Below are 12,025 nucleotides of genomic sequence, written 5' to 3'. Positions count from 1 at the left end.
AGGGGTGACCTTGCAGGTATATAAAATCATGAAGGGCATCAATAAGGTGAATAGCCAAGTTCTTTTCCAAGAGTAGGGGAGTCCAGAACTAGAGGCCATTAGTTTAAAGTGAGAGGGGAAAGACTTAAAAAGGGACCTAAAGAGCAACTTTTTCTCAAAGGGTACTGCTTTATGGAATGAGCTGCTAAAGGAAATGATGGACGGGGGTACAATTACAATATTTAAAAGGAATCTAGATGGGTACACGAATAGTTTTTTCTTAAGACTCCCTATAGTGTAGAAATAGCCCCTTCAGCCCAACAAGTCCACACCAACTCTCTGAAGAGTAACCCACCCAGATGCATTTCCCTCTGACTAATGCACCTAACACTATGGGCAGTTTAGCATGGCCAATTCACCTGACCTGCACATCTTTTGAAATGTGGGGAGAAACCAGAGCACCCAAAGGAAACCCATACAGACACAGAGAGAATGTGCAAACTCCACAAAGACAGTCGCCCAAGGCTGGAATCAAGCCCAGGTCCCTAGCACTGTGAGGCAGCAGTGCCAACCACTGTGCCGCCCAATAGAAAAGGTTTAGATGGATATGGACCAAATGCTGGCAAATGGGACTAGATAAATTTAGAATATCTGGTCAGCATGGACGAGTTAGACTGAAGGGTCTATTTTCTGCGTGCAAGTCTGACTCTAAATACAGGAGCTTGGAAGGTCTTCCTGCAATTGTACAGGGCCTTGGTGTGACCACATCTGGAGTATTTGTGTATAGTTTTAGTCTGCTTATTGGAGGAATGCCATGAAGATTTGCCAGACTGATTCCTGGAATGGCAGGACTGACTTATGAGGAGAGATTGGATAGATTGGCACCATATTCACTAGAGTTCAGAAGAATAAATAGGGATCTCATAAAATTCTAACAGGGTGAGACAGGGTAAATGCAGGAAAGATATTCCCAATGCCTGGGGAATCAGAACCAGGAGATCACTGTCTAACCATACAGGGTAGGCTATATAGGACTGAGATGAGACATTTCCTCTCCCTGATGGAATCATTAGAATCTCTACATTGTGGAAGTAGGCCACTGAAGTGGGCCCATACCTGACCCTGTGAAGGGCATCCTACCCAGATCCATTCCCCCTCCACCCTATCCCTGTAACCCTGCGTATCCCATGGCTAATCCACTTAGCCTGTGTATCCCAGAACATTGTGGATAATTTAGCATGGTCAACTTATCTAAGCTGGGACTGTGGGAGGAAACCAGAGCACTCTAAGGAAACCCACGCAGATACAGGGAAAACGTGTAAACTCCCCACAGATAGTCACATGAGGCTGGAATTGAACCCAGGTCCCTGGTGTTGTGAGGCAGCAGTGCTAACCACAATGCCATCTTGATAGTGGTGCATCTGTGGAATTCTCTCCCATAGAAAGGTTGAGGCGAAAACATTGCTTTCAGGAAAGAGATAGATATAGTTCTTGGGGCTAAAGGGATTATAGGGTATGAGGAGAAAGCAGGAACAGGGCATCGAATTGAATAATCAGCCATGTTCAGATTGAATGGCATAGCAGGCTTGAAGGACCGAATGGCTTACTTGCTCCTATTTTCACATTTCCACCCCTTCTTCAAATATTCCTCATCCCGGATACTTTATAAATGCAAATGGTCATTAATGTTCTCTTGCCAAAGCCACAGAGTGGGTGAGTCATCTGTATCTCAATGAGGAGTTTAGTCAGTTTAAATGACAAACCACACCCAGGCATTTGTGCATGACTTTAGTTAACTGAAAGGCAGGATTTGCTTACTGGAGCCGCCTTGTGTACTGGGTATTTGGTTGTTTCTGTTGTGAGCTCAAATTGCCATGTACTTTTCCTGGAAATGTTTAAGCACGGGTCAGTAAAATCGTTTGTTTCTTTTCAACCCTAAGAGCAGCTTCTTCCATATGGAAGGAATTGTGACTAACCACACTACTTCCATTCCAACCCTGCAGCTCTGCTGAACCAGCAGCGACCTTTGCGCAGTCCTTCTCACTCCGCTTCTGACTCACACGACGCAGCTAATGATGTTGAAGAGGGGCCAGTGGAGGATCACGTTCTGATCACATTCAGTAAGAATGATGACAAGATTCTCGAACATCTGTCACCGCGACTACACAAAGGTAAGTGAAGTTTATCAAGATAGAGAGCAATAGTGAGAAAGGCCATTGCTTCTGGTCCAAAGCATGACTCACTGCTTCCTGTCAGGTGACCAGCTGATAGCTCAAGGGGTAAATGTCTTGTTCAGTGGACCATTCAGTGGCTGTTGGGTTTCACTGCCGAGATTAGCCTGTCTTTCTCCATAGAATCTCTACAGTGTGGAAACAGGCCCTTCAGCCGAGCAAGCCCACACCAACCCTCCAAAGAGTAACCCACCCAGACCCATTTCCCTACCTCTATTACTCTACGTTTACCCCTGACCAGTGTACCTAACCTACACATCCCTCAAAACTATGGGCAGTTTAGCACGGTCAATTCACCTAAGTTGTGCATCGTTGAGCACCCAGAGGAAACGCACGCAGAAGCTGGGAGAGAACGTGCAAACTCCACACCGAAATTCACCGAAGGTGGGAATCAAACCCAGGCCTCTGGTGCTGAGTGGCAGCAGTGCTAACCACTGAGCCAACGTGTCACCCCAATTTCCACGAGTACTTGTCTGGCAGGTGGGGGACGACCGTGGTCACACAATCCAAGGGCTGTGAAGCAACCTTCTGACTTGTACTGCAGCCCTGGCTGAGATCCGTTAGCTTGCTAGACTGCGGCTTGAATATTTTTTGGTTTTTTTTCCTGTTCGTTTCCATCCAGCTGCTTTGCTTGGCTGTGCTGTTGGTGATGTGGCAAAGTTGACTGTTGTCAGACTACGTGGAACTTGATCCCACGTCTGTGGATGATATTTCCAAGGGGTGGCCGGTAGCTCAGAGCTGAGGTTGCATGTTGAGCAGGGAAAGGCCAGCGGACTCTCAAAAGAGGCCATTGCTAGAGATGCACTGCAGCGATTGTTAGGTAAAAGTCTGACCAAATAAAGATGAACTCATTGGGTTGGGCTGCAGCGGAGATTTGTAGTGCAGGGTTTATATACTACTGTGATTGTGGTATGAGGAAGAGTGCACCCACCCTTACACAGGATGTGTTTAATCGTGATGGCCCTCTCAGTGCTGCCACAGTGATTGAAATCTAAATGAGGATGAATACAGAACTTGGCAAAGAAATGATATGGAGGTGCCAGGGTTGGGTTGGTTTGGGCAAAGTTTAAAAATGACAACACTAGGTTATAGCCCAACTGTTTTTTTTTTGGAAGCACTAGCTTTCGGAGTGCTGCTCCTTCATCAGATAACTTGCCTACCTGATGAAGGAGCAGCGCTCCGAAAGCTAGTGCTTCCAAAAAAAAAACCTGGCTACAACCTGGGTGTTGTGAGAGTTGTAACTTTGGCAGAGAAAAAGAAAGCTAGTGATGTGTCAAGAGTGATGGGGTTAATATTGTTGGAGGAGGACTGCGAGTTGATGTTATTGTTCTATAAAGCCCATGCAAAACAGCTTGCTTTGATTCCCTTATTTACATTTTTAAAATCTAATTTAAACCACTTGTAGGGTGGGTAATTGAATTATCTGTGTAATGAGATTATCTATTCGAATAGTTTAATACACCACCAAACAATTTTCCGCTCACTGGGCTTCAGGAAGGTCAATACAGGATCACAAAACAAGTTGGACTTTATTATTTTTTACAAACATAAATGAGTTTAAACCTTCGTAGCTCATACTTTCTCAATGGTGGTGACTGTCAAAATAGGTCTAATTTTGTAAACTTGCCAGTTTTTCACAAAACAAAATATCTCTCTTTCTCAGATATTACATTCTGTCTCCTCCTGTTGGATTGCTGAAATTTAAATATGCAGGATAGACCAGGTTATTTATTTCCTTGAGAGTTTATCTTCCTCATGTATCAACCTTGGTCAGGTGAAGGTTATTTACAGAGAATCAGAAGGTGTGTACACCACCTTCCTAACCTGCAATCTTCTTCCTGACCTCTCCGCCCCCACCCCACTCTGGCCTATCACCCTCACCTTGACCTCCCTGCACCTATCGCATTCCCAACGCCCTCCCCCAAGTCCCTCCTCCCTACCTTTTTATCTTAGCCTGCTGGAAACACTTTCCTCATTCCTGAAGAAGGGCTCATGCTCGAAACGTCAATTCTCCTGCTGCTTGGATGCTGCCTGACCTGCTGCGCTTTTCCAGCAACACATTTTTAGCTCTGATCTCCAGCATCTGCAGTCCTCACTTTCTCCTCGGTGTGTACACATAGCCAGTAATTCTCATTTTTATTCTTGCCAGCTCATGATTTCGGTCTTTCAAAGAAAATGCAGCCATTCAATAGTTTTTCCACCCATTATGTGGTACTTTACTTCTTTGCACCCTCACCCATAACTTGTGTTTCTAATATTATTGACACCATTACATTGGTTCTACATAACGGAGCATTTTTCCAAATTAGAATCATAATGTGGAAGTAAGTCATTCAGCCTATTGAGTCCACACTGACCCTTCAAAGAGCATCCTGCCCAGAGCCACCCCCCTACCCTATCACTTCCCATACCTAATCCATCTAACCCTGGTCACAGTGCGTGGCCAATTCACCCTAACCTGCATACCTTTGAAATGTGTGAGGAAACCAGAGCTAACCCACACTGATACCAGGAGAATGTGACAACACCACTGAGACAGACAGTTGCCAGAGGCTAGAATTGAACGTTGGCTCCTGGTGCTGTGAGGTATTAGTGCTAACCACTGAACCACCATGTCACCCTATTGTTTGCACCAGTGTTGGCACAGATCTTTCCTGCTGTTCACCAAAGATAAGCCTCAATTCCCAGCTTTAGTAGATGGGAGTTTTGCAGATTTCTGTACCAGTCAGTTGTCCTGTGACTGATCAGTGTAAATTTGTTCCAAGAATAGGACCAGAATTGTATTTTTGAGTTCACTGGAAACTGGACAGAAAATGGTTGGATTCCACTCGATCCTAAAATCTTTAAACACTCCTGTATTCAGAGACGGATCTGAACCCAGCCATATATGTTACAGTAAACTAGCCCAGCCTTCTGTGCCATGCAGTTTCTTAAGATCCTTTGCTTTTACCCTTTCACCCCATTCTTCCCTTGCAAAACAAAAATCTATGTACATGTGTCTGTTAATTTGTTCTAATTGGAAGTTGTTTGACTTTTTGTCTAATTGTCTTTTTTTTAAACTCAGCATTAATTGAAGCCTGTGCTGAAAAGAGAGGATTCCGTGCAGTCTTCTCGAACATGTTGCCAGTTCGCCTAGCCTCGACCCTTATGCTTCCTTATACTTTGCCCTTGCAATCTGCGGTTTCATTCACCATAAAGTAAGTTTGCAACTTTTATTGTTCCTTGCCATCGTTAGGGATCAATCATCTTCCTCTCTCCTTTTATTGGAAAACCATATCTGACCAGGAGAAGTTGATCTGTCAGGTGTCAACATCCCTTCTAGGTGCAGCACATCAGAATAACTGGTGTCTAAGTCGTGGAAATGGAAAAATTAATGGAGCTAATTCTCTGATCCTTTGCTCCTGGTGGGGAACCACACTCACAGGAACACTGCTTAGACAGTCAGAATACAACAGTATCATCTTGTCTTTGGCTCAACTTCCTTTTCAATACCACCTTCTCCAATGGAGCATTGAATTGTGGACTTAACCTTAGTAAGTTTTGGTTTGCCTTGGCATTCTGGCCAAGTACCACTTAAAAATATTGGCAACTGTGGCCAACTTGCGAAGAGGAGAGATGGAGACAAGCAGACGTAGATTTAGAATTCATAAGTATTTATTTATCTGGCACAGTACTGTGTAATCAGACTGTTTCGTAGTACTTTCCACATCCGGCAGAGATTTTCCTGCACTTTCAAACACCTCATCTACCGTGTCAGTCGCTCTCGATGTGGTCCCCTCTACAGTAGGGAGACAGGACGCCAACTTGCGGAACGTTTCAGGGAACATCTCTGGGACGCATGCACCAAACAACCCCACCGCACTGTGGCCGCACACTTTCGACTCCTTCCCATTGCGTCAAAGCCATGCAAGTCCTGGGGCACCTCCATTGCCAAATTCTAGCCACCCAACTCCCCTGAACCTGTGACCTCTTACAATCATAACGAGATCATGCAGCATTGCCTTATGATGATAAAGACATTGCTTGTCACTGGCCACACTGGTGTTTCCTTTATTCCTGGTGGTGGATATTGAATAAAGGTCTGTACGCCTGTTGTCTTGCACACTTGCGGCGCACACACAACATGGGAGTGCTAGGGAATATATAAGCATTACCGCAGTTAGGCGGTAGTGTGAGGGTCGAAACAAAAAGGAAAAAAAACAGGAGATTTAGGAAAAAAATACAACCATAAAATGGATTTATGGCTCATCTTCAATGTAGTAAAATATTCCAAACAAATAAAATTAGTTCTAGGCAGCACGACTATGTTTATAAATTAGTTTGTCTTCACAGTTTACTTTTTAAAAAATGCTGATTTAGATCATAAACTCTATCTTGTGCTGCAGTATTCTGTTGCCTGTTCCAAGAAGAGAGAACTCAATTGTCATGGCATTGGCTTAAATTAAAAAGTATTTGACTAGAACTGGAGTGCCTAGTGTTGTTTGCATTTCTGGAATGTGTCCTGTGCAAAGTTATCACTTAGCCTGAGATCAGGGAATGCTTTATATGTTATATCCTATTTTATAGTTTAGAATTTATCTACACTACCCTTATGGTTTTTATTCTGAAGCAATGCATACAGGCATTTAATCATTCTTGTCTCTTTATTCGTTGTGCTTCACAGAATGTTGGAATGGTTGCCTGATCTGCCTGAAGATGTTGACTGGATGAAAGAACAGGTTGCCAATATTTTATGGTACTTTGCCACGAATGCCAAGGCAAAACTGGGACATCAACTTTCAACAAGGTATGGACAGTAGATCAGAGAATAACTGCGCAAAGATTGACTGCAGTGTTGGACGTTTAAAGTGCTCCACATAAATACACACACTTTTGCCATCCGGGCAACTTTTCAGACCTTTGACTTCTGTATTTGTAAGTGGGATTTGGACATAGAATCATTCTAACCCCAGTATCACTTGATAATGAATCAGGATTTACTGTTTGTGTTTTTGTTCAGTTTTGCCACTTTGGGTGAGCTGATGCCAAAAGTAGTGATATAACCACTATTCTGGCTGAGACCAACTGAACTGAATAACCAACATTAATTTTAATTCTAACTGTGTATTAATCTTTAATCATACCTGGCTTTCCACTGTTTGTTTCCATTCAGTTTTGTCCTGTGTCCACCACCATCTAATGCTATAGGTGTGTGTGTGAGTTGGGGGGGGGGGTGTGGGCACAAGTGGCTTCAGTCAAGTTGATCTAAGTTTAGTGCTTGCTCAGTTCCAACATCCTGTGGAATTTTGACCGCCAAAATCATCATTGGGAATTCCATCACCATTCCATGGTGATTTTCCTTTGTTGGCAACCTCGTACAGATTCTCCTTTGTATTCTTAGCAACCCCTGAGATGACACATAAACTCACTGCCGGAAATTGAGCCTGGAACCTCTTTTCTTCTGTATTGAATAGGCACGTTGAAGCGGGTGGTACATTAATACACTGAGAGGTATGGGGGGAGTCTGGGCCCATTCTTTGTAGTGGAGCTTCCCATGCGGGGTATTTTTAAAAAGGACAAGAGGGGTAGAAAAAAATTGGCTCAATTTCTATATTCCTGCCGGTTTAACGACTTGACACAAACAATTGCTGTTCTAGGCTGCAATATAGTTCAAAGCTGCAGAGGACCCAAAGCCTTTTCATACCACCGAGACCATCTCCCTACATGTCTGTGAAGAAGTGGATTCGGAGTAATACTTCTGTCATGGATCTGATTTCCAAATGTGAAGCATACCAGCGTCACCTGTGGTCCAGCATGCCCTTGCTCAACTGGGAAGTGCCGGACTCTGTCTTTCAGGATGATCTCAAATCTGGCTTAGAGATGAAAGTCTCTGTCCACCACGGGGACCAGATCTGACCATAAGGAGGAACCTTCTTCCACACACGGCAATTCTTCCTCCGTGTCATATTAACTGCAGATATTTTTATTATGTACCAGTATGCCACGTGGAAATGAACTGTCTGAAAACTTGTGGAAGTTTGCATTCCACATAAGCCATGCATATTGACAAACTTCTTCCTGTTGAACAAACTATTTTCTACTAACCACTTTGCTATTGTTTGTTTGTGACCACTAAGTTTGGGGTACACCTCTTTTATAACTTCATTATCACAGTACTTTTTCTGGTAATTACTGTTTTTATAGATAATTCTATTAATTTAAAGATGAACTGAAATTTTATAATCATTTTCTAAAATATCAAACCTATTCAGAAATAATGTATATTATTAATATAAATTAAGCTTTCTTCAAAAAGCATTATAAAGCTAAATTTAGCTTTGAGATAGGGGACTGGATTTCTCAATGGAATCATGAAATTTGTGGAGAAATCTGACGTGCAAAACTGAGAATGACCAAAGATAAATTTAATACCAGAAGTAACTTTAGTCTAACAGGGATCATATTTGGAGAAAAAAAATTCTAGTTTCTTGCAAAGTGGTGAACTGAAAATTGCATACATAAATATTCATACCTCGTCTCTTTACATTTCGGATCAATGCAATATTCTTATGCCAAATCAATGCAATTGTGAACTACTTGTTAAGTATTTGATTCATTTTAGTTGGAACTTTTTGAAAAAGTGGAATGTTTGAAATGCGACTTCAAAACTTTTTAGTTTAAAATTCTCAGCTTTTTAAACCTGCGTGGATTTATTGTTAAGTCTTGTTCTATTTCAAAGTAACAATAGCTGTGGATATATTTATAGATTCTTTCCGTAATTTTTGTGACATACTTTGACTACATTCATATCTTCGCCTACACGTTTCATTGTTTGGTTTCTATTCCACTGTTTTTTGTGTTTTGCGACTCCATCAATATAGGTGTAGTTTGCGTACATCTGTCGGCTGAACAAGATATAAGCTTTCAGCTTCTGTATTACTTACCTCTACCTATACACTGTTCTAAGACACAAGCCTTCCCACTGTGTTCCCAGTTCCAGACATTCAAGATCATCAATAGATAACATGGCCTCATTTGATTAACAAATGGTTTGGAGGGCTTATAAACATTTGGGTGGAATTCACCTTGGGTAATAGTGTAAAGAGGACTTGAAGTGAGTGCTACTGAATATCTGGTGGTCTACCACTGCCTAAGCTAAATTTGTAGCTTGTTATACAATGTCCTGAGACTCCAATCTAAATTATCATTAGACAGCCATAAATAAATGCTAGCTTTGGATTGGCTACATTTTCATAAAAAGTATCTTCCACTAACTTTTCTATGCAGTTGACTGGAATAGTCACAGTGGTTATGTGCTAAAGTAGTATACGGAATCCTCTGAACCTAGACTTTGTGTAACCTTTGTGCATGCACTTTTTTTTTATTTTTAAATTTGTATATAAGGCACTATGTACTTTACAGATCCCTTTCGCTACTTTACAGTGTAGAGAAAACACCATAACTAACGTGGTGTCACCAAGTACAATGACTTTAAAATTTATTGTTTAATTTATTAAAATTTAAACTTTATTAAACTCATAGATCTGAACAAAAAATGAATGCACATTTGATATTTTCTGGAGCCTTTTCCAATTGTTTCCCCTGTTTTAAGCATTAGCCAATCTTTATGTTACAAGTGATCTTTTGCAGAGTCCTTTTGCACTGCAGATGTGAAAGAGTGGCTTACTGTAATTCTCTGCTGCTAATCTTCACATTCTCCCCAATTGGAGCGTCTTTATTAGACTTTGCAGCTTCTTCATGTCTAATGCAAACAAAGCACATGTTAATATCTTCTGTTTCCAGAAACCATTCACTAGCTTGTCACCAGAGGCTAGAATTTGAGGGGCCATCCCACTCCACATCAAGCATGGCTGATTAGGGGGTGCTGCAGTTCTAATTACTTACTGTAGGCATATTGGAAGGATTTGCAGCTTGACAATCACTTGTCAAAAACACACTTGAGAACACACTTTCTGTGACCATCAAGTCCTGGAGTAGGATTCAAATCCAAAGCATATGGCTTAGAGACAGGGATGTCATCCACTGCACCACAAGGCATCCCCAAGGTTGCAATAATTTAACTATAATTTGCCGCTACTGGACATGAGGAATGTAATCAAATGAACATGCACGGTGACACTGGTCTTCGCGAGCAGCGCTAAATGGATTTAGCTAATCAACCACCCATTTTACAGCACATCCTTTCGCACTACAGCTTATTCAACATAAACCCATTTCATGCCACTAGTTCAGATCAATTCTGCCCCACTCCCCATACCTCTATACTAATCACTAGACTTTATAACTGTCCAGCACTAATAACATTTAAATGAAAATTTATTTATAATATATTACCATGTATATATTATGTTTAAGACTATATTGCCCTGTATGAGTTATCTGCATTATAAAATATATGATTTATCTCCACAAAGAATTTTAAAAGATGTTAAATTTTGAGAATGTTTGTATAAACCATACATAGGCTATAGCCTAAAAGATGTGTAATCTACAAATATGATCAATTTTAAATAGTTGAAAGGAGAATAGATTTGTTGTTTAATCAAATTGTACTTATTAAATTTCGACAGTATTTTCTTAATTCCAAGGTGAGCATTTGAAGTTACAGTTGTGTATTGTAACTGATTGAGCTACAGGTATGAATGGAGATGGATTGTAATTTAAGGAGGATCACACTTGATATGTTTGAAGTGAAACAGGTTCCACCCTTTTCCCAGGTTCCTTCCTAGAGGGCACTGATCTTTGGTGGGAAATGGTTGTGTGAACTGTCTGGTACCTCTTTGATATATAATGAGTATCCAAGTGTAAACCAAAACAATGTGCTCCTCACCGATGAAGAACGTCGAAGCCAGGACTGATTCCACAAATGCTTTTCATAGCCTATTCACTGGATTACAATCAGACACTGAAAACCAGAGTATCAAGACCACCCCATGTGTTTTAACTAGCTTCAGCTAACTTGGCACATGTGCCCAAGCTTGGGAAATCTGGCCCATATAGCTCTAATTTCTGTAGGAGTTTCACATATACTGGAAGGCAGGGCAAACAATCTAATGATCTTACAATTCAAATGATTTTACAACTGAATTACAAAATTTTAACCCATCACATGAACTATAGAATGAGCAGTACGGTACAAGTCTAGTGAAAGAGTCTACGCAGGATGACTGACTGATGGTCCACTGCTGATCTTAATTTACTGCAAGTGCAAAATTTATACTGAAAATAGAGGTGTTCTGATTTTTAAGCTATCTCCATGGTTGCATTAATTTATAATCTTTTCTGAAGAGATATTCTCTTTATTTCCCCAATACCAATTAAGCTAAATTCTGAAAGGTTTTTAAACAGATGCCTCTAATTTCCTTTAGACTATTATAATAATTAATGATTCATATTCAATAGCATGATAACTTGACTTGATTTTTATAATCCATAGACACTGAAAACCACTGTACTATAATGAGCTTTTTCATTAAAATTAGAGACAAGACTTGTATGTTCTGCAAAGATGACTGGAATGCAGTTAACCATGTTGTACCATTTTGTAAATAATGTCTTTGGATGATATTTGATCATTAAACAAGTTCAGTTGCTTAAATATTTTCTTCCATCTATGCATTCCTTTTTAAAATTATACCACTTCAACATGTGGAGAATGTGCAATTCAGTGGAATCATGACTTACTGAGAAACATGTCTCTCATATTCTCACTGTCTCATTCTGCAGACTCCAATGAATTTGTTGGCTTTATGTTAGGTAATGGTTAGTTTTAATTTAATTTATAGGGATTAGCACTGCTGCCTCACAGCACCAGG

At 40.9% G+C, this 12,025-nt stretch overlaps 1 protein-coding gene across 1 annotated transcript in view; it reads left to right on the top strand.

The window, feature by feature from the left end:
- Positions 1 to 11,808, top strand: part of pnpla2 (patatin-like phospholipase domain containing 2) — a 55,137-nt gene extending 43,329 nt beyond the window's left edge. Inside the window, exons 6-9 of the mRNA XM_072591994.1 lie at positions 1,983 to 2,150; positions 5,275 to 5,407; positions 6,874 to 6,996; positions 7,847 to 11,808. Of these exons, the coding sequence (XP_072448095.1) occupies positions 1,983 to 2,150; positions 5,275 to 5,407; positions 6,874 to 6,996; positions 7,847 to 8,105 (683 nt within the window). The 3' untranslated portion in view covers positions 8,106 to 11,808. The remainder of the gene's footprint in view (positions 1 to 1,982; positions 2,151 to 5,274; positions 5,408 to 6,873; positions 6,997 to 7,846) is intronic.
- The last annotated feature ends 217 nt before the right edge of the window (positions 11,809 to 12,025 follow it).

The sequence above is a fragment of the Chiloscyllium punctatum genome, chromosome 22 (assembly GCF_047496795.1).
Source record: "Chiloscyllium punctatum isolate Juve2018m chromosome 22, sChiPun1.3, whole genome shotgun sequence".
Lineage (NCBI taxonomy): Eukaryota > Metazoa > Chordata > Chondrichthyes > Orectolobiformes > Hemiscylliidae > Chiloscyllium > Chiloscyllium punctatum.
Note: the sequence above shows the minus strand (reverse complement) of the source record. Positions and strands in the feature narration are given on the sequence as shown.